Below are 22,390 nucleotides of genomic sequence, written 5' to 3'. Positions count from 1 at the left end.
GGATGGATGAGTGGATGGATGTGCATGCAGAGAGATAGATGGACAGACGGATGGGTGGATGCACTCGAGAATCAATGGATAAAAGGACAGGTGGGTGCAGAGATGGTTGGGAAGGTGTGTGTGGGGACAGATGGCTGGACAGATGAGGGATGGACACACATGGGGACAGATGGCTGGATGGACAGACAGATGGGTGCATATGGGGACAGACAGATGGGTGGACAGATAGGTGGGTGGGGGCGTGTGGGGACAGATGGACGGACAGATGGGCGTATGGGTGCATGTGGGAACAGATGGACAGATGAATGGGCATATGGGTGCATGAGGGGACAGACAGTTGGACGGACAGGCGGACAGGGGCGTGTGACATTATTGACATAACCTGTGATCATGTAGATCATTGTTGCAACCACTGTTATATATTTGCAGCAAATATTGTACAAAGGTGGTCATGTAAGGTGTCTATGGGAAGTTTATGATTTGCTGATTATGGTTATGCTGTCTCTGGGTGTGTATCATTCTTGTAGTTGAAGTTATGAATATTGGCTATGGACTTGTATCTCAGTGTGTTTTGATTCTAAGTAGCCTCAGCGAAGCATTTGTTCAGCTTCTTGAGAAGGGACTATTCTCAGTAAGTGCCCAGTCAAGAAACGCTTAACGGCCAATGGACTTTGGGAGATGCCAATCCATATCTGAGCTTTCCTGGGAACATTCAAACTAACATGTAAACAATGGCGTCGGCCTAGCAGACTGAGTCATGAGGGCACATGTGACTTGCCCATGTGATGCCAGACTCCATCTTGCTGCTGTGATCGTCCACAGGGCAGAGGATATAAAAAACAGCTGCAGCTCCTCCATCTTGTCTTCAGTCCTGCTTCTTGCCTCTGGAGGGACTTGGCTACAAACTGAAGGTCTGAACCAGGGACTGAAAGCCCCATCCCAGCTGGGGATGTTCTCCAGAGATTGGATTTGAACCTGCAGTTTATTCCATCCCTGCTACAAGCCTGAACCAAGAACTTGGCCATTACTCTATGGAATTAGAATCATAGAATCATAGAATATCAGGGTTGGAAGGGACCTCAGGAGCTCATCTAGTCCAACCCCCTGCTCAAAGCAGGACCAATCCCCAACTAAATCATCCCAGCCAGGGCTTTGTCAAGCCTGACCTTAAAAATATCTAAGGAAGGAGATTCCACCACCTCCCTAGGTAACACATTCCAGTGTTTCACCACCCTCCTAGTGAAAAAGTTTTTCCTAATATCCAACCTAAACCTCCCCCACTGCAACTTGAGACCATTACTCCTTGTTCTGTCATCAGATACCACTGAGAACAGTCTAGATCCATCCTCTTTGGAATCCCCTTTCAGGTAGTTGAAAGCAGCTATCAAATCCCCCCTCATTCTTCTCTTCTGCAGACTAAACAATCCCAGTTCCCTCAGCCTCTCCTCATAAGTCATGTGTTCCAGTCCCCTTATCATTTTTGTTGCCCTCCACTGGACTCTTTTCAATTTTTCCACATCCTTCTTGTAGTGTGGGGCCCAAAGCTGGACACAGTACTCCAGATGAGGCCTCACCAATGTTGAATAGAGGGGAACGGTCACGTCCCTCGATCTGCTGGCAATGCCCCTACGTATACATCCCAAAATGCTATTGGCCTTCTTGGCAACAAGGGCACACTGTTAACTCATATCCATATTAAATTGATTCCATTTAACCAGCTCTAGCTCTCATCTCTCTCTTTTTCCTTTTACGAATAAACCTTTAGATTCTAAAGGGTTGGCAACGGCGTGATTTGTGGGTAAGATCTGATTTGTATATTGACCTGGGTCTGGGGCTTGGTCCTTTGAGATCGAGGGAACCTTTTTTCTTTTACTGGGGTACTGGTTTTCATGACCATCTATCACCATAATGAGTGGCACTGGTGGGGATACTGGGAAACCGGCGTGTCTAAGGGAATTGCTTGTGTGACTTGTGGTTAGCCAGTGGGACAAAACCAAAGTCTGCTCTGTTTGGCTGGTTTGGTTTGCCTTGGTGTGCACAGAGACCCCAGCCTTGGGCTGTAACTGCCCTGCTTTAAGCAATTTGTCCTGAATTGGTATTCTCAGTTGGGTCCCACCAAAGCCAGCATCATTACAGGGCGCATGGGGATGGATGGCTGGATGAATGGGTGGAAGGGGGTGAGTGGGGACAGATGGGTTGGTACACATGGGAACGGATGGCTGAATGGATGAGGGGGTGGCGGGCATAAGAACAGATAGATAGATGGACAGGCAGGTGCACATGGGGACGGATGGATAGATGGACAGGTGGATGGATGCACATGGGGACAGATGGCTGGACAGATAGGCGGATGAGTGCACATGGGGACGGATGGATAGACAGATGGGTGGGTGGGTGCGTGTGGGGCAGATGGATAAACGGACAGGGGGATGAGTGCGCATGGGGATGGATGGCTGGACAAGCGGGCATGCGTGGGAATGAATGGCTGGATGGACGGACAGGCGGATGGATGCGCGTGGGAACGGATGGCTGAACGGACGGACAAATGGGTGTGCGTAGGAACAGATGGCTGGATGGACGAGCGGATGGGTGCCCATGTGGACAGATGGCTGGAGGGACAGCGGAAGGGTGCGTGTAGGGAACATTGGCTGGACGGACAGGTGGTTGGTGCACTTGGGAATGCATGGCTGGACAGACAGGCAGATGCGTGCATGTGGGGACAGATGGCTGGACGGGCGGACGGGCGCACGTAGGGAAGACTGGCTGGACAGATAGGTGGGCTGGTGCACGTGGGAATGGATGGCTGGATGGACGGGCAGACTGGTGCGTGTGGGGACAGACGGAAAGACGGACGGGTGGATGGGTGCATAGGGATGGATGGTTGGATGGATGACCAGAGGGGTGCTCGTGGGGATGGATGGCTGGATGGATGGGCTGATGGGTGCTCATGGGGATGGATGGATAGATCAACAGGTGGATGGGTGCTCTTGCAGACAGATAGATAAATGGATGCGTGGATGGGTGCACATGGGGATGGACAGTTGGACAAATAGGCGGATGGGTTTATGTGGGGATGGATGGACGGACAGACGGGCGGATGGGTGCGCATGGGGACAGATGGCTGGATGGACGAGGGGGTGGTGCACATAGGAACAGAGAGATGGACGGGCAGGTGCACGTGGGGATGCATGGATAGATGGATGGGCAGATGGGTGTGCTTGGGAATGAATGGATGAATGAGCGAATGGGTGCACATGGGGATGGATGGGTGGCCGGGCAGATGGGTGCGTGTGTGGACAGATGGCTAGACGGACAGGCAGATGTGTATGCATGGGGACAGTTAGATGGACAGACAGGAGGGCGGGTGAGCACGGGGACGGATAAATAGATGGACAGGTAGATGGATACATGTTGGGATGGATCGCTGGATGGACGAGTGGATGGGTGCTTGTAGAGATGGACGGACGGGTGGATGGCTGCGCTTGGGGACAGATGGCTGGACAGAGAGACAGACGGGTGGGCATGCACAGGGGTGGATGTCCAGCTAGACCGACAGACCAGACGTGTGCAGGGAGGGACACATCGGGAGGCCAGAGGACAGACGGCGAGCGCTCACCCCCAGAACAGACAGATGTTGGGTCGAACCAGCAGCTCGAGTCGGTGCCGGGGCTGGCACTGTGGGGCCAGTGGATGGCATGCCCCATGTAGCGCAGCCCCTCGGGCCCCGTGGCCACGCTGTAGGTGGGCCAGAGGTGGTTCCCTTTGCCGTCCGTGTCAAGGATGATGTAGCTCACCACGGGGTCGCCATCCTCGTCGGCTGCCAGCGGCTGGCAGAAGCCGTCCAGTTGGAAGTCCCGGGCATGCTCGGCGACGCTGGAGCCCATCACCCAGCGGCCGGCCTGCTGCGTGCGCTCCACCGCCTTGGCCAGGTAGTAGATGGAGTTGTAGATGGTGCCGAAGAGCGGGTGCACCTGGGGGCAGCGGGGGGACGGGGTCAGGGGCAGCGGGTGGTGGGTTTTGGCACACCCCCTCCAGCTGCCCAAGGGTGCTGTCTCCTCACTGGTCACATCTGTGCACCTCCAACCCGCCTCCCCCTTGGCCCTGGTCCCAACACCCCTACCTCTCTGCCCGTCCCAGGGTCAAGACCAGGATCCTACGGCCTGTGCCCTCCGTGTCTGGTGCCCACCTGTGCGGGGTCCAGGTGAGCCGGCAACTCGTGCGCCCGCTGGGCGTCCTGGAAAGCCTCGCGGAAGCCGCGCTCGGGGGCATCGATGGTGACGGTGAGCACGGCGTCGTAGGCCAGCCGCAGCTTGGTGTTATTGCCCAGCACGGGGTAGGGGGTCCGGCGGTAGGGCAGGCTGTATGTCAGCGCGTCGTAGGGGATGAAGATGAAGGTGCCGTCCGTCATGCGCAGGTCCTCGGCCTTCTCCAGCAGGAGGCGCTGCTCCTCCCCGCCCAGCAGCACCGAATGCATGCACATCACCACCACTGCGGGGGGCGGGGACATGGGGGGCAAGGGGACACAAGGGGGGAGGGGAGGAAGACGCACCAGAAGGCTGAAAAGTGCCCGACAAGTTAGAGCGGTGGGCAGAGCTGGCCCCCCCTCTGTCCCCCAGCCCCCCACGGCTTGGGATCGGGCTTCCCCCTTGCACCAGGACTTCGGTGTTCCACCCGTCACCCCAAGAGTCCTCTGACTTCCCATCCCCGCACACCCTCTATTCCCCCCACGCCTCTGTCTCTCCATCCATCCCCCACACACCTCTCCGTCTGTCCATTCATCCACCCCCCACACACCTCTCCGTCTGTCCATTCATCCACCCCCCACACACCTCTCCGTCTGTCCATTCATCCACCCCACACACCTCTCCGTCTGTCCATTCATCCACCCCACACACCTCTCCGTCTGTCCGCCCATCCATCCCCCACACACCTCTCCGTCTGTCCATTCATCCACCCCACACACCTCTCCGTCTGTCCATTCATCCATCCCCCACACACCTCTCCATCTGTCCATTCATCCACCCCACACACCTCTCCGTCTGTCCGCCCATCCATCCCCCACACACCTCTCCGTCTGTCCATTCATCCACCCCACACACCTCTCCGTCTGTCCATTCATCCATCCCCCACACACCTCTCCGTCTGTCCATTCATCCACCCCACACACACCTCTCCGTCTGTCCATTCATCCACCCCACACACACCTCTCCGTCTGTCCATTCATCCACCCCACACACCTCTCCGTCTGTCCGCCCATCCATCCCACACACCTCTCCATCCTCAATCCATCCATCCCCCACACATACCTTTCCATCTGTCCATTCATCCATCTATCCCACACACCCCTCCATCTGCCCATCCATCCGCACACCTCTCCGTCTGTCCATCCATCCATCCCCCGCACACTTCTCCATCCATCCATCCATCCCTCACACACAGCTCTCCATCCATCCATCTACCCCCCCCCCCACACACACACGTCTCCATGTGTCCATCCATCCCCCACAGGCCCAATCATCCATCCACCCCCCACGCCTCTCTCTGTCCATCTGTCCATTCAACCACCCCACACACCTCTCCGTCTGTCCGCCCATCCATCCCCCACACCTCTCTGTCCATCCACCCCCATACAAATATTCTTATGCCTTTATTTATCTACCCATTCCCCCTACATCTCTCTGCCCATCCATCCCCATATACCCACACCCATCTTCTCTATCTAGGCACCCAGCCCCTGGTAAATGCACACGTCTCCAGGCCAGCAGGGCTGGCCAGAGCCCAGGGGACCTCGCTGAGCCCTCCCACCATCGAACCCGCAGCTTCCAGCTCAACCAGCGTGCCCCCTTGGCTGTGAAAGTCTTCCAGTGATGGGGCATTCTCCCTCCTTTGGGGGCTGTTCCCAGCGGCTGATCCCCCTCCCGGGGCAACATGGACCCCTTATTTCCTGTCTGAATTTGTCCGGTTTCAGCTCCCAGATATTCCTGACTCAGAAATCCTGGTTCCTCTGCTCTAACCACTAGACCCCACTCCCTTCCTGGAAACAGGAGAGAACCCAGGAGTCCTGGCTCCCAGCCCCCCCTGCTCTAACCCACTAGACCCCTCTTCCCCTAACCTCCCAGAGGTGGGGAGAGAACCCAGGAGTCCTGCCCCTCTCCCACTGGCGTACCTCTGACGTTGTCGGCTCTCTGCACCCTCCGCAGGGCATTCCGGGCCCCGTCGGCCCCGGGCTCCATGGTGGTCACCACGCCCACGGGCAAGCCGAACTCGCGCAGGGAGCTGGCCAGGCCCTGCCCCACCTCCACCCACAGGTCCTGCCGGGAGGTGACCACAGCCACGTGGGCCCAGCGGAAGAACTGGAGGACAGCGTAGAGGATGGCCGAGGCCCGGGGCAGGGGCCGGGCGAAGGTGCCCCACCGCTCGACCTCGGCGTCCCCGTTCAGGCAGGCCCAGGAGAAGACGGGCTTGTTCCAGGCCCGGCCCAGCGGTCCGGCCGCCCCGCAGGACCCCGGGTTGAGCGGCCCCACGAAGCCCGAGGCATAGCGCTCGGCCTTGACCAAGGCCACCAGCGCCTGGCTGGTCTGGCACTCCTCGTTCAGCAACACGTAGTCGAACCAGTAGCCCTGGTTCATGGTGGGGTCCTTGTTGAGCCGCCCCACGGCCAGCTTGGCGGCCACCTCGGGCAAGGCCTGGGCGAAGATGGGGTCGCAGGTCCAGGGCCCCATCACCCCCACCTTGAAGGTGGCAGGCTGGACCCAGGCGGGCCAGCCCAGGAGCAGGAGCCAGAGCAGGGGGGCCTGGGGCCGCCGGCGTCCCCACCTGGGGTGGTTGGAGAGGCGCAGCAGAAAGCTGTGGACACCGAACCAGGCGGGAGGCATGGTTCAAGGGAGCCTGGAGGGGACGGGTGCAAGGGGGGGAGAGGTCGCCGGGCTCTTTAGCCCCGTGGGGGCCAGGCCCCAGAGGCTCGGGTGTAAAGAGGTCTGGCCGCTGCGCCCGACATCACGGGAGGGGAGGTCACTGCCGCCGGAGCTACGGGGAACGGTGCACCTGGAAGAGAGAGGAGACAGGTGTCAGAATGGGAGGCAGAGAGTGGGGGAGATGGGAGCCAGGACTCTTGGTTTCTCTCCCCAGCTCTGGGAGGGGAGTGGGGGCTGGTGGGTTAGAGCAAGGGGGGCTGGGAGCCAGGACTCCCGGGTTCTCTCCCCGGCTCTGGGAGGGGAGTGGGGGCTGGTGGGTTAGAGCAGGGGGGCTGGGAGCCAGAACTCCTGGGTTCTCTCCCCAGCTGGGGGGCGGGGGTGGAGTGGGGGCTAGTGGTTCGCGCAGGGAGGCTGGGAGCCAGGATTCTCCCCCTGGCTCTGGGGAGGGGAGTGAGGTGTACTATACTGTCTTGCTACCCAACGGCAGCCATCTTACTGCCAGGGGCAGCCCTCTTGTTGCCAGCGGCAACCACCCTACTTCCAGGGGTGGACGTCTTGCGGCTAGGACCATCCATCTCACGGCTGATGGAGACCATCTCGATGTCAACAGTGACCACAACGCCAACTACGGTGGCTGTATTGCCCACAACGGCAGCCATATTCTTAACGACGGTGGCCACCAGCCGTATTGTCACAAACGGCAGTCATAATGCTAACTATGGCGGCCACATTCTTAACTTCGGTGGCCAATTGCCAAGGGACTGTGCATAAATTACACAACATTTAGTGGGTGGGTCCTGACTTGTGCGGGTTTGTTTCGGCATCGCAAAGCGTTACAAGGGGCGGGCGGCTCTTGAAAATCACCAGGAAAGCGTGTTGCGTCAATTAGGGCCAGCCCCACAATGGTGGCCATATTGTCACCATGCCAGCAATATGTTCGCTAATGGTGACCCTGTCGCCAACAACGGCCGCCAAACTGTTAACTGCAGCGGCCATGTTGCGAACAGTGGCGGCCATGTTGCAAACAGTGGTGGCCATGTTGCGAACGGCAGCCATACTGCAAACAGAGGCAGCCATATTGCGAATGGCAGCCATATTGCAAACAGTGGCGGCCATATTGCGAACAGTGGCGGCCATATGGCAAATAACAGTAGACAAATTGTTAACAACGGCCATATTGCCAATATGCCAGCCATATGGTCACTAACAGCGGCCGTATTGCTAACAACGGTGGCCATATTGTGAACTGTAGACCTACTGTTAACGGCAGCCATATTTGTGAATAACAGCAGCCATACATGGCCACCAGGGGTGACTATAAAGCTAACAATGGCAACCATCTTTCCAGGGCATGACCCCACAGCCTGTACCTGCCCGCCATGACCCTTGCCTTGACAGCAGGCAACCCCCAGTCCCTCGTCCCTCCCGCCCCACACGCATGGGGCCTTGCATGGCCCATTTCCACGGCAGGCCAAGCGGGAGGGGTCGCGGCGGGCGAGGACAGCTGTCCTGGCCTAAATCCACCTGATCTCATCAGCCTCGGCTGGTATTAGCCAAATCACGGCGACACGTGGCGCCCGGCACGTCCATAAACCTGCCTGCTCCCCTCCCCCACCCCAATCCTAATCCCCCAGCTGAGCTAAACGGGGATTAACCCTTTGGCCCCAGCTGCCCCGTCGCATTAGGTGTGAAGCAGCCCAATGGCCCAGGGCAGCCACGTGTGAGCGCAGCTCCGGCGGCCCCAGCCTACATGTCGCCTGCCCCACGTGGATGGGCCGGAGCGGGGCGGCGGGGGGGGGGGGCGCGAGAAGAAGCCACGGGCAAGGTGGGGCAGGATGGAGGGAATGGATGGGTGGCCAGGGGAAGTCAGTGGTGACCTTGGTCCTCAGACGGTTCTCGGGCTAAGCAGGGAAGAGAGCCAGGGAGCGGGGCAGGGGGCTCAGCAGGGGGCGCTCTCCCCTGGCTGGCAGGGCTGGCCCCAGGGCGGCGCTAGGGGGCGCTGGGGGGGCAGGGGGCTCGGCAGGGGGCGCTCTCCCCGGCACTGAGAGTTTGAGGCTGGAGGAGACCACACGATCGTCTAGGGTGACCTCCTCCATAGCACTAACTACCCAACGCACCCAACCCCCGACATTAAACCGCGGGATCCCAGCCCACAGGTGACTCAACTGGCCGAGAACAGGCGGGAGCAAGGTGCCCCCCGTGCCCGCAGGGAACTGACTACATGAGACGGGCCCAGATGAGCCCCACGGGGGAGCTGCGCCCTATGCTACAGAGGAAGCCATAACCCCCACCCCCACCCCGCCATGGTCCCTGCCACTCTGACCCAGGGGGGCAAATTCCTTCCCGGCCCAAATCAGGCGATTGGCTGGATCCTGAACCCGTGAGCGAGACCCACCAGCCAGGCTGCTGGCGAGAGGATGCTCCGAACCCCGCCCCATGTCCCAGCTGTGCCCAAGTGTGGCTGCCTCAGAGGAAGCAGGTACACCAACGCATGAACAGGGCCAGGAGCCACCGGGGCAAGTACCCTTCCTGACCCTTGCAGGGGACCAACTGGGGCCCTGAAGCATGACTATTAGGAATGTGAGCTCTAAAGCGGGGGGAGAAGGGGGGACCCAGAGCCTGGCCAGCCCTGCCCCCGATCCTCATGAGCAACACCCTCGCTCAACCCCCTTCAGATATTTCTCCAGCTCTTTCACAAAACGAATTAAGCCATTTGGCCCCCACAGCACCTCGTGGGAGGCTGTCCCATGCCCACCCATCTCCAGTGGGTAGAAACCTTCTGTTCTCCGGCATCCACTGATCCCTGGCCCACTGATCCCCATTCGTTCTGGTGCCAACATTGCCCTGGGGCTGGACTCCCACCGATGGATTTAGGTACAGCCATCACGCCCCCCTTGCTGACTGCATCTCTGGCTGACAAGGCATGCTCAGCGAGACAGGCTCTCTGGTCCCCTAGGTATGCTCATGCATCTTTCACCCTCCCCCCTGCCCCAAGTCATTCCCAGCTGGCGAGCCCCCAGCCCCATGGCCACACAGCCAGTCCTCACCAGGAGGCCAGCTGTGGTTTTTGCCACAGCCGGAGACGTTCGGCATGCAGCCCTCTCGGCTCTCTGTGCATCTCACAATGCATTGCTCTGCTCTGGGAGACCCACCTGGATTTCCCAGCATGCCTTGCTCAGTGTGGGCTACATGCCAGCTGATGCATTTTGGGAGAACTGCCTGGATTTTCCCAGCATGCATTGCTCACTGTGGGTTACATGCCGGCTGATGCATTCTGGGAGAACTGCCTGGATTTTCCCAGCATGCATTGCTCACTGTGGGCTTCATACCGGCTGATGCATTCTGGGAGAATTCACCAGATTTCCCAGCATGCATTGCTCAGCGAGAGCTGCGCTTGTCATAAATGTTTTTCACCTAAAAAGTCTCTTTTCTTGAACTTTTCCCTCCGCCATTTTTGTTCCCTCTTGTCCCTTGCATCTCTTTCACTCATCTTTTCACCTAATAAAACAAAAAGGGCCTTGTTTTACTAATCCCTAAACCACTGCTCAGCCGCGGCTCTCCCGGTACTTTGGGGGTGAAACCGAGGCACAGCGCAGGGGGAAGCAGCTTCCCACGGGCAGCCAGCAGAGTCCAGGCGTTCGGAGTCCCTCTCCTGGTGACACAGTTGCATCCAATTCAGCCTGGTTATAAAACAAATACATTTTTTTTTTAAATCCAGCCATTGGCCCTGTCTCCCAACCTCAAAGCAGCTCGTAGCATTGCTGACTGGTTCAGTCTCTCGGGGCAGAGACGGCTGGTACCTGCTAAGAGTGTGTGTGTGGGGGGGGGGGGGAGCACAATTTAAAGGTTGCCCCTGAACAGCTTGAGTCTCTCCCCGCCAGGCAGGTGCCCCCCTCTTACCCTCAGCGGCCCCCCTCTGCCACTCCTGGCTTGTGAGGGTGCTGCCCGTGGGAACCAGCTGAGGTCACTCAATCAGGGTGAACTGCAAACAAAACGGGGCAGACCAACCCCGAATGCTGGTGGATATTCCAGGACTTAGATTTACCCAGCCAGCCCAAAACAGCTTCTGTAGCACCTCCTGGGTTACTCAGATGTCCAAACAATGCAGTTCCCTTAAAGTGATCCAGCCTCCGGCCTCCATCCAGACACACACGTCAAACATAGGATGATAAATTCTGAAAATCCTGTCTCATCATATAGAAGAGAAGGTTCTCCTGACCCCAAAGGACCAAGCCCCAGACCCAGGTCAAATGGTAACTCAGATCTTACCCCAAATACGCGCTTATAGTCAATTGTTATCTAAGCTAAAATTTATTAAAAAGGAAAAGAGAGAGAGTTGGTTGAAAGATCAATGTACAGACAGACTTGAGTTCAATTCTTGAGGTTCAGACACAGAGCAGAGATGAGCTTGCAGTTGCCAAAAGACCTTTTAGAAATAGTCCAGAGGTTATAGTCCAATGTCCATGTTCAGGGTGACTCCAGTCAGTGACTGGGGATCTCCATCCTTATGGATTAAGGTTTCCCCCTCTTGAAACCCAAAGCAGATCTGAGATGAAGGAGGATCCTGGTCCCAAGGTTTTTAGACATTTTCTGCAGCCTTTTGGCCTGAGAAAACAATTGGCTTAACTTTCCTTCTCCCAAACATCATGGCAATTAGCACAGGGTAATTTATCCATTAAACAGTTCAGATACAGGTTACCACAACCTTCAAAGAGACATATAGACAATAAACCTATTTCACTCAAGTGTCTTCCTAAATGTTAATATTCCTTTTTTGATCTTTGAACCAAAGCTTAGCAATAGACAAGACTTGTTTGCTGACATTACAAGACCTGAGCGAACATCTCCCCTTCTATCTCTAACAATGCCGGCTGCATTGCAAAGCTCTATTTATTTACATCTCTTCCTAACCAGGCTTTAAAGTTCGGCCATGGGTCAGGTCAGTCTGAGAGTTAATTAACTCTTTCTGGCCCTGTCCCCTTATTACACGCATTACGTCACACAGCTATTTGCTGCTGCCTGTCCCCATGGCCGCAGCTTGCATCTCGCCAGCTCCTGAAGCTGCCGCACAAGGTGAGGGCCCAGCCAGCAAAAATCTGGCAGAAATCTGGGGGAGGGGGAAGGCCCCCACATGTGCCCCCCACACGCGTCACTTCTGTCTTTGGGGACAGGGGTTCAAATCTCCCTCAAGGCTCCACGTTTCCGAGCATCTGCCTGTTCAAGACAGATGTTGACAAATCGCCAAGGGTCCACCGTGCTTCCATTCCCAGCGCGACCGCTGCTGGAATCCTGTGCCCAGTTCTGGTGCCCACGGTTCCAGGAGGAGGCGGGTCAACTGGAGATGGAGTCTGGGAAGAGCCACGGGGGGGGGGTTAGTTCATGAAGCAACTGATCAATGGCTCCATGTCTAGTTGGCAGCTGGTATCAAGTGGAGTGCCCCAAGGGTCGGTCCTGGGGCCGGTTTTGTTCAATATCTTCATAAATGATCTGGAGGATGGTGTGGATTGCACCCTCAGCAAGTTTGCAGATGACACTAAACTGGGAGGAGAGGTAGATAAGATGGAGGGTAGGGATAGGATACAGAGGGCTCTAGACAAATTAGAGGATTGGGCCAAAAGAAATCTGATGAGGTTCAACAAGGACAAGTGCAGAGTCCTGCACTTAGGACGGAAGAATCCCATGCACCACTACAGACTAGGAATCTAATGGCTCGGCAGCAGTTCTGCAGAAAAGGACCTAAGGGTTACAGTGGGACAAGAAGCTGGAGATGAGTCAACAGTGTGCACTTGTTGCCAAGAAGGCCAATGGCATTTTGGGATGTATAAGTAGGGGCATTGCCAGCAGATCGAGGGACGTGATCGTTCCCCTCTATTCGACATTGGTGAGACCTCATCTGGAGTACTGTGTCCAGTTTTGGGCCCCACACTACAAAAAGGATGCGGAAAAATTCGAAAAAGTCCAGCGGAGGGCAACAAAAATGATTAGGGGACTGGAACACATGACTTATGAGGAGAGGCTGAGGGAACAGGGATTGTTTAGTCTGCAGAAGAGAAGAATGAGGGGGGATTTGATAGCTGCTTTCAACTACCTGAAAGGGGGTTCCAAAGAGGATGGATCTAGACTGTTCTCAGTGGTAGCAGATGACAGAATGAGGAGTAATGGTCTCAAGTTGCAGTGGGGGAGGTTTAGGTTGGATAGTAGGAAAAACTTTTTCACTAGGAGGGTGGTGAAACACTGGAATGCGTTACCTAGGGAAGTGGTGGAATCTCCTTACTTAGATATTTTTAAGGTCAGGCTTGACAAAGCCCTGGCTGGGATGATTTAGTTGGGGATTGGTCCTGCTTTGAGCAGGGGTTGGACTAGATACCTCCTGAGGTCCCTTCCAACCCTGATCTTCTAGGATTCTATGAATTGGTCATGAGATGGGTCCCTGGGAAGGGATGGGGAAGGAGGGCAGTTGGGAGGGACGGGGGTAAAATGGATGGCATAACCAAGAGATTATGACCTCCAAAACCTACTTGGTGAATGAGGCTGGAACTGGAAGAGGTGACATCCAAAGGCTTTGAGACTATGGCAGCAGGTTCAGACTCCCAACCAAGCCATCAGCACAGGTACTGAGGGATGTGGACAGCTGGGATGAAGTAGATGTGGCAGTAAGCCAGCTTCTTTTTGGCATCTCTGCGTCGGAGACTCCAGTCGGCCACAAAAGTAGCCGAGTGTGGTGGGCGAGGTCTTTTCCTGTGACTCCTTCGGCGGGTGAAGGGAATTGTCCGTAGAGTCTGAAGATCATTTGCGATCTCTAGCAAAGCCAGAGAGCCGGAGCCAAGATGCTCGTTCCATCACAATCATGGTGAAAATGGACCAGGCTGGAGTTCCGGCAGCATCTACGAAGCCCTGCGAAGACGTCTGTGCCAAGAGTTGACCTTCACCCGGGATGGGCCTTAAAATCGGGCCTGGTGCTTTGGTGGCAAATCGTTAGTAAAGGTGTTAAATTCAGAGTTGCATTTTGACACAAGCGCCTGATTCGCTCTCCGGGATGATGTCACAGAGGAGTAGCTTTTCATAGACTCATCGAAGATCAGGGTTGGAAGGGACCTCAGGAGGTATCTAGTCCAACCCCCTGCTCAAAGCAGGACCAATCCCCAACTAAATCATCCCAGCCAGGGCTTTGTCAAGCCAGGCCTTAAAAACCTCTAAGGAAGGAGATTCCACCACCTCCCTAGGGAGCCCATTCCAGTGCTTCACCACCCTCCTAGTGAAATAGTGTTTCCTAATATCCAAACTAGACCTCCCCCACTGCAACGTGAGACCATTGCTTGGGACCAACTTGAGACCTTTGGCAACCAACAAGATCAAGACACTTCTGATCTTTGGTATAGGGAGTAACCTTGGCATGGTGCCACCTCCCAAGGTCATTAACGCCATCCACAACCAAGGAATTGGGAGTTAGGTGTGAGAATAAAAATTCCGGATCCTTCTTCGGGGATATGAGTATTTTTTGTTGGCTCATCAATAAATGCAAAGTAATGCACATGGGAAACCACAATCCCAACAGTGCATGCAAAGAGATGGGGTCTATTTTAGCAGTTGTGATGAAGCAAAGGGTTTTCTTGTTGTTTCCAATGGTTTGCACGCAGAGGGCGTTGGACTCAGCTTCCCTGGGTGTTACTGGTTGAACAAGGTGATGGGAGAGGGAGTTTGTTGTTACAGAGGGTCAGTGAATGGCCTGGAGAATGGAGACCCCAGTGACTGGCGACCTGGTGACCGGGAGGCCCAGCTCGGCACTCACAAGCCAGTTCCAGCCAGTGGGAGGACAATGGGCTCCCAAGAGAGGACCCCGGTGACCTGACCAGCGGGTTCCAGCCAGAGGAGAAACAAAGGACAGCTGAGAGGAGAGGAGGCCCAGGCGACCCTGTTTACCTGGACAGAAGACAAAGGACAGAGGCGGGATTTGGGGCCGGTGAGATCAGATGCCCGGGTGGGAAGCAGGGGGTCTTGGAACTGGAGAGAGGGAGCAGGCAGAGCCCACCTGGATGCAGGGGAGACTGGGATGTGCAGTGCTGAGGGAGGCCAGGCTTGAGGGCCCGGAGAGTTTCCTGTGCTGGGCTCAGACGCTCAATAAACCCTCCTGTTTTATGCAGGTGAAGAGTTGCTCCAATCTGGAGAACAGGGGGGCATTATTCCCTCTGGGCGTGGAGGCTCCGGGGGTCCAGAGCCAGTGGACTCCCTGAGGGAGCCCATGGCAAGAAACAGATGTGCTAAGGCTCAGAGAGGTGCAGCTCCAGGAGGCAGAGAGGCTTAACCTCCGAGAGAGAGTGGACCCCCAAGAAGAGCTGTTGCACTGAAGGGGGCTCCCCCCAGGGACCGCACGGGGCCAGGAGTGGGCCTGACCTGTGGGTCCGTGACAACGTGGTAGCAGAGGATGGTTGGTGGCTGCACCCTGTGTGAGTGGCTTTGCAGTGAGTGGCTGCCAGCGATAAAACGAGGGAATTGAAGGAACCAGGGCGGAAATGGCCTAGAACCAGCTCCGTAAGAGGAACCTGGCACGTCTGGGCAAGGAGAGAGGGCTGAGCATGGGGAAGCTCACGAAGGAGCAGCTGATGGCTCAGCTTGTGGAGAACAACCAGCCTGAGGAACAGGCTCCAGAGCTCAGGGTGCCCGGAGAGCTGGGAAGGAGCCGTGGGGGAGGTCGGAGTAACAACCGGGAGTCTCTCAGACCCAACTCCCCAGTCAGCCCAGGGGGACCCCAGTCAGGTTTCTCCCTGGAGGAGCTGTGGAGACTGGAGCTGGAAGCGAAGAAGATGGAGATGGAGGAGCGGAGGCTGGTGGACCGTGCAGAACAGCGGAAGCACGAGTCAGAGTTGGAGGAGCAGGGGGCGAAGAGGTCCTCCAAGGGGGTAAGTGGGGAAGGGCCCCAAGACACCAGTGTTGTGGGGAATCTAGACACCAAACTGCTGCCCCGGTTTAAGGAGTGGGGGGGATATTGATGCTATCTCACAGACTTTGAGAAGGCTTGTGAGCTGAACCAGATTGACCCCGCAGACAGGCTTCGCTGTGTGACCCCAGTGCTGGGTCCCAAGGCCATAGAGACTTTCAGCCAAAGGGATGGTATTGAGACGGAGGACTATGACCTGGTCAAACAGGCTTTGCTGCTGAAGTTTGAACGGACCCCCGAGGCGTATAGGAAACAATTCCAGAGTGTACGCAAGACCTCAGGGGTCATTTACAAGAAAGTCGCCAACCTGCTGGGGGAATATCTTCGTAAGTGGGGGCCACTACCGCAGAGGACTTGTATAACCTGGTGGGGTTGGAGCAGCTGTATGACATCTGCCCTCCAGACCTTAAGGTGTGGTTAGTGGTAGGGTGACCAGAACAAAATATCGGGACACATGGCGGGGCAGCCATAGACTCTCCCCACGACCAGGGCCGGCTCTAAGTTTTTTGCCGCTCCAAGCAACAACAAAAAAGCCGAAGTGCTGTCGAAGCAAAATATGGGGACAAATGCCATCCCAACCGTACATCGGTCGGGACACAGGACAAACAACTAAATATCGGGACAGTCCCAATCTTATTGCGATGTCTGGTCAGCCTAGTTAGTGGACCAGAAGCCCATAGATCTGCATTGTAGTGGATGAGCTTGTGGACAGCAGATCGGGGGCAGGAGGGAGACCCACATCGGGGACTCAGAAGGGGAGTCCCCCAGAGACCTCTCAAAGGTGGGACTCCAGGAAGCCCAACTCAGGGGTGCCCGTGAAGGCTGGGGAGGGCCGACCCACCTCGTGGGACTTGAGGGACCTGAACTGTAATTACTATGGCCCAAAAGGACTCAAGGTGGTGTCACGCCCAAAGAGACAGGAAATTTTGGCCCAAGAGAACCGTCGAAGGGTTAACAGGTGAAGGGAAGACAGCCTGTAACCCAGACTGAGAGAGCGAGCTGGGAACGGGTCACCCGGCCAGCTCCTGGGGCAGAGCTGGCCAGGGGAAGGGGGAAGGCAGACAGGCTTACCCTCCAAGCCCAGCAGATAGGCCTGCTTGTGAGTCCTGGGCTCAGGCCCCTCTGATCCTGAGGGGGAGCGGCAGGTGGGGAGATATTCACAGAGCGACGCGCTTCTGGGACTGAGACTCTTGAGGGTGTGATGCAACCTCACCAGCTGCAGGGGGGGCCGTGTAAGTTGGGGGGAGGCTCCCGGCCAGCTACCATCCACCCGGGGTTCCTGTGCAGACACAGGGCTCTTAGCTGGGGTCCTTCAGCACGTCAGCCTTGATGTACTCATGGGAAGTGACTGCGTCTCTTTAAGACAGGATCCAAACCCCATGCCAGGAACGGCCAAAGAGCTGAACCCAGAGATTGTCAGGCGGACAGGGCAGGAGCCAGTGAGCATGTGAATGGCCCGTAAATGGGGCTGGCAGGGACGGGGGTCCTTTCCCCCCTGGCTAGTAGCACAGGGGAAGAACTGCGGAGCTCCGGTTTCCTGCCCATCTGTAGCCAGCCCCTGGAGCTGAGTGGGACAACAGCCCTGCACAGGGGAGAGGTGGCTCCCACTGGCAACCAAAGCAGTGGGCCCACTCCCTACCCTCACTGGGACACAGGTGCTGGGGGTGGTCGGACCCCCAGTTAAGGTCCTGTAGCAAGGACGCATCTGAATGGGGGCCCCAAAGAGGTTGGGGTGCATGATCAGCTGCCTACAGAGGTGCTGATGGGGGATGGACTGAAGAACTGGCCAGACGGTGCCCCGGTCCTTGCCTGTGGCTAAGGTCAAGGAGAGCCACTTGGCCTGGCACCGGCAATCTACCCAGCAGGGGGACGTGGAACCACCAATGGGGGGAAGTGAGTTGCCAGGGACAGGGCTGAGACCAAGGCCTTGTCCCAAGGTGGGGAAACTGAGGCACAGCCCTTGTGGGCTGGCCCCAAACCCAGCAGCTGAATTCAAGACCTAGCCGCAGAAGGATCCTTCCTGGAAGAAGCGGGGGCCTTGTGGGGTGTTGCGAGATCCTGGGGAAGAATCCAGGTGAGAGAAGCGACCCGGGACCAAAAAGGGCTCCCTGAGGGAAACTGAATGTGGGGGGTCAGAGGGTGTCTGGTGGTCCCCCAGAAGTACCACCAGGGGGATGTCCCTCCTTTCTAAACATCAGGCGGTTCAGTGCACCCAGTGAGAGCTGCTGCAGAACGTTTACTGCCCCGGGAATTCACAGGGGTCCCCCCTTTTGAGTTGGGGTATGGAAGGAGAAAGAGGGGACCCCTGGACTTGATGAGAAACAAATGGGGAATGGGTGGTGGATTCTGGGGAAAGCTCACTGAGCTCATGGGTTTGGCCAGGAAGAACCTAGCCGGGCCTCAGGAACGGCAAAAGGGCTGGTACGACAATGTGCCTGATCAGGGACCAGAAGAGGGGAAAGGGAATCTCTCTCCTAAACCAGGAGCCGACCTCCCTTCTGGAATAACTTCCCCTCTCTGGCCAGCTAACCCCTGCCCGCCGGCTGAGATCAGAGGGGCGCGTTTGTACCCACAGCCGGGCACCAGCTGGCCTGGGCTCACTATCTAGCTGTGCCTGGGGGGAGGGGAGGTGTTCCCCATTCACAGTCACCGGGAAAGCAGCCCAGGATCTGGAAAGAGAGGTCAGTGACGTGCTGGCATTAGGGGTGATCCAGCTGCCCACCAGCCCCCGGGACTCACCCATGGGGCTGGACCCCAAGCAAGACAGGTCAATCAGACCCGGGGTGCACAGTTGGAAGCTCAAGGCCGTCACCATGTTTGATACCTGCCCCAGGCTTAGGAATAACAAAATCCTAGACGGGGGGCAGGGGGTGGGGGTGTTATCTCACTACTGTGAATCTCACCAGGGGCTACTGGCACATGCCTTTGGACCCAGTTTCTGGGTTGAAATCTGCTCCCACCACCCGTATAGGGCTCTGGGATCCTGGTGTGACATTCTGTACCTCATGGGAACACCCTACCCCCCATGTTCATCCTTATGATTGTGTGGTATCCAATGCAAAGTTGGTCATGTCAAGTGTCTTCGGAAGTTCTCATGATGCACTGAGCATGGTTGTTATAGTGAGGTTATACTAATGTTATAGGTTGTAATTTCATGTATGTAGTTATGAGGCTGAAAATGTGTCCTCATGGCTTAAAGCAAGCCCAGGAAAAAACTCCCAAAGAGCAGAGAGGCAGTTCTCACCTCATCAGGGCAGGTATGGGACAAATCCACCCCAGCCTTTCAGGAACAAAGGACGCTGGCCTAGGCAACAACAAAAGAATCTGTTGGACTCTCGAAGGAGTCACCCCCCTTCCTTTGGTCAGTCTGGGACTGCGATGAGGTAATGCTCACCTGACTCTGAATGGGGGGGCAAAGTCAAGAGGGACGAAAGGACATGATAAAAGGGAGAGACGTTTGCCATGCTCTTCCTCTCTCTTCCGCCTCCATCTACAGACACCACCACCAAGCGACTGAAACGCTGATCAAAGGAGAGAGTCTGGCTGAAGGGCAACCAGCCAGCCCATGGTGAGAAGCATCTAAGTTTGTAAGGACACTGAAAGTGCTAAGATCAGCTTAGAAGGCGTTTTGCTTTTATTTCATTTGCCCAGATCTGACTTGTTATGTTTTGACTTACAATCACTTAAAATCTATCTTTATAGTTAATAAATCTGTTTGTTTGTTCTACCTGAAGAAGCATGTTTGGTTTGAAGCATGTCAGAGTCTCCCCTTGGGATAATGAGCCTGGTGCATATCAATTTCTTTGTTAGATTGACAAACTCATATAAGTTTGCAGCATCCAGCAGGCATAACTGGACACTGCAAGAAGGAGGTTCCTAGGGCTGTGTCTGGGACCGCAGATATTAGAATATCAGGGTTGGAAGGGACCTCAGGAGGTATCTAGTCCAATCCCCTGCTCAAAGCAGGACCAATCCCAGCTAAATCATCCCAGCCAGGGCTTTGTCAAGCTGGGCCTTGAAAACCTCTAAGGAAGGAGATTCCATCACCTCCATAGGGAACCCATTCCAGTGCTTCACTACCCTCCTAGTGAAAAAGTTGGCGAGTGTCATTCGGTTGCACAATCCAAGCAATTTACATGCCAGAGGCTGTGCGTGACCAGCCCAGGAGTGGGGGTTCTCACAGCAGAGCAGGGTCAGGCTGGCTCCCAGAGTCAAGGATTGGAGTGACCTAGCAGATCACCGATCCAGATAACACCAGAGGGAAACATCACACCTGGTCCTACCATCTCAAAGGGGTGCCTGCCACCTCACAGGGCCGGGGGGGGATCAGTTACTGAGGGGGGTGGAGGACTGTGCCTGGCTACATTATGATATCTGTGTCTTCGGCCCGAGCTGGGAGAACCGTGTGTCCCGGTGAAGAGGGAGCTGGGACACCTCCAGGATGCAGGATAGGATGATAGAGGCTGGAAAGGGTAAGATGAGGGTGGCAGAGGTGTCGTACCTGGGCCACAAGGTGGGAAGCAGCTGCCTAAAGCCAGAGCAAGCCAAGGGGAAGGTAATAAGAGATTGGCCAGTTCCTCAAACCAAGAGACAGGCCCAGGACTCTAATGGGATGGCAGGGTACCATTGCAGGTTTGTACCCCACTTTAGCTCCCATTACAAAGATTGGTACATTGGACTAGCAAGGGGGTCTGGATCGAGCAATGCCAGGGTGGCACTCTGTGTTCTGAAGGAGGCTGTAACCCAGGGGCTGGGGCTGGTAAACCCAGACTTGGACAAACCCTTTAGGGTGTTCACTGACACGCCTCAGACACAGGGCTGGGCACGGTGCTGACGCAGGCCAATCTGAAGGGGAAGATACACCCCATCACGTACCTGAGCAAGAAGCTGCTCTTCTTGGAGCAGAACTATGCAGCCATAGAGGAGTGCCTGGCCCTGGGATGGGCTCTTAAAAAGCTGCCTATTTGAGGGGCGCTTTACGGTGTACACTGACCACTCGCCCCTGACGTGGCTGCACCAGATGAAAGGGGCCAATGCCAAACTCCTAGGGTGGAGCCTGATCCACCAGATGATCCTCTGGGGGTGGTCCATGTTAAGAGGAGTGCAGATGCTATAGCTGATGCTGTGTTCCGGAGAGCGGGGACCTGAACTTCCCCAGGTCACCGCCTGAAGTGACCCCGCTCAGTTCAGACTCAAACGGGGGAGAGATGTGAGGAAGTTGGGGATTTTTGTAGTGTTTTACATGATTAGTGTGTGAGCGCCTCAGTTTCCCTGTGTGCTGCAAGGTGGTGGGAGAGGGTTTGTTGATGCAGAGAACCAGGCGTGACCTCGTCTGGCTGCCGGGACCCCCGGACAACAGCCTAGAGATGGGGAACCCAAACAACTGGTGACTAGGATGCCCACGTCAGCTTGGCCGTCAGCCGGTTCTGGCCAGTGAGAGGACAATGGACTGAGGAGAAAGGACCCCGGTGACCTGTTTACCTGGGACGGAAGACAAAGGACGTGGAGGAGCTGTTGGGTCCAGTGATACCCGATGCCCAGCTAGGAAGCAGGGGGTCGCGGGACTGGAGAGAGGAAGCAGACAGAGCCCACCTGGATGCAGGGGAGACTGGGATGTGCAGTGCTGAGGGAGGCCAGGCCTGAGGGCCTGGAGAGTTTCCTGTGCTGGGTTCAGACGCTCAATAAACCCTCCTGTTTTACGCTGGCTGAGAGTCGCTCCGGGCTAGAGATCGGGGGGGGGCATTATTCCCTTTGGGAGTGCAGGCCCCAGGGGTCCAGAGCAAGTGGACTCCCTGAAGGGGCCCACGGCGAGAGACAGGTGTGCTAAGACTCAGAGAGATGCGGTTCTAGGAAGCAGAGGGGCTGAACGCCTGAGAGAGGCCCCCCGAGAAGGGCTGTCGCACTGAAGGGGGTTCCCCCCAGGGACCGCACGGGGCCAAGAGTGGGCACAACCTGGGAGTCCGTGACAGGGGGATGGACGAATGGAAAGAAAGGAGAGTGAGGGGGACAGACGGACAGACAGAGAGAGGGGAGTAGGGGGAGCAGGGTACAAGACGGGAGGCCTCCTGATTCATACTGAGGAAGCAGGGCAATCGGATAGTTATCTTTGGTGCCTGTACACGACTGCAAGGAGCCTGGGAAACAAGCAGGAAGAATTGGAAGACCTGGCAGAGTCAAGGAACTCTGATGTGATGGGAATAACAGACTTGGTGGGGTAGCTCACATGACTGGAGCACTGTCATGGACGGGTACAAACTTTTCAGGAAGAACAGGCAGGGGAGGAAAGGTGGAGGAGTTGCACTGTAGGATTGCTCAGAGCTCCAGTATGAACCTGGAGAAAAGCCCGTTGAGAGTCTTTGGGTTAAGTTTAGAGGCGAGAGCAACCAGGGCGATGTCGTGGTGGGCGACTGCTATAGACCACCGGACCAGGAGGATGAGGTGGACGAGGCTTTCTTCAGACAACTAACAGAAGTTTCCAGATCACAGGCCCTGGTTCTCATGGGGGACTTCAATCCCCCTGACATCTGCTGGGAGAGCAATA

At 56.2% G+C, this 22,390-nt stretch overlaps 1 protein-coding gene across 1 annotated transcript in view; it reads right to left on the bottom strand.

The window, feature by feature from the left end:
* The window catches only part of GUCY2D (guanylate cyclase 2D, retinal), a 34,585-nt gene extending 27,616 nt beyond the window's left edge, over positions 1-6,969 (bottom strand). Inside the window, exons 1-3 of the mRNA XM_077806654.1 lie at positions 6,167-6,969; positions 4,187-4,488; positions 3,617-3,971 (exon numbers count right to left, since the gene is read on the bottom strand). Coding sequence (XP_077662780.1) covers positions 3,617-3,971; positions 4,187-4,488; positions 6,167-6,875 — 1,366 coding nt within the window. The 5' untranslated portion in view covers positions 6,876-6,969. The remainder of the gene's footprint in view (positions 1-3,616; positions 3,972-4,186; positions 4,489-6,166) is intronic.
* Positions 6,970-22,390: the final 15,421 nt, after the last annotated feature.

This window comes from Eretmochelys imbricata, chromosome 28 (genome assembly GCF_965152235.1).
Source record: "Eretmochelys imbricata isolate rEreImb1 chromosome 28, rEreImb1.hap1, whole genome shotgun sequence".
Taxonomy (NCBI): domain Eukaryota; kingdom Metazoa; phylum Chordata; order Testudines; family Cheloniidae; genus Eretmochelys; species Eretmochelys imbricata.
This window is presented reverse-complemented; position numbering and strand designations above follow the sequence as displayed.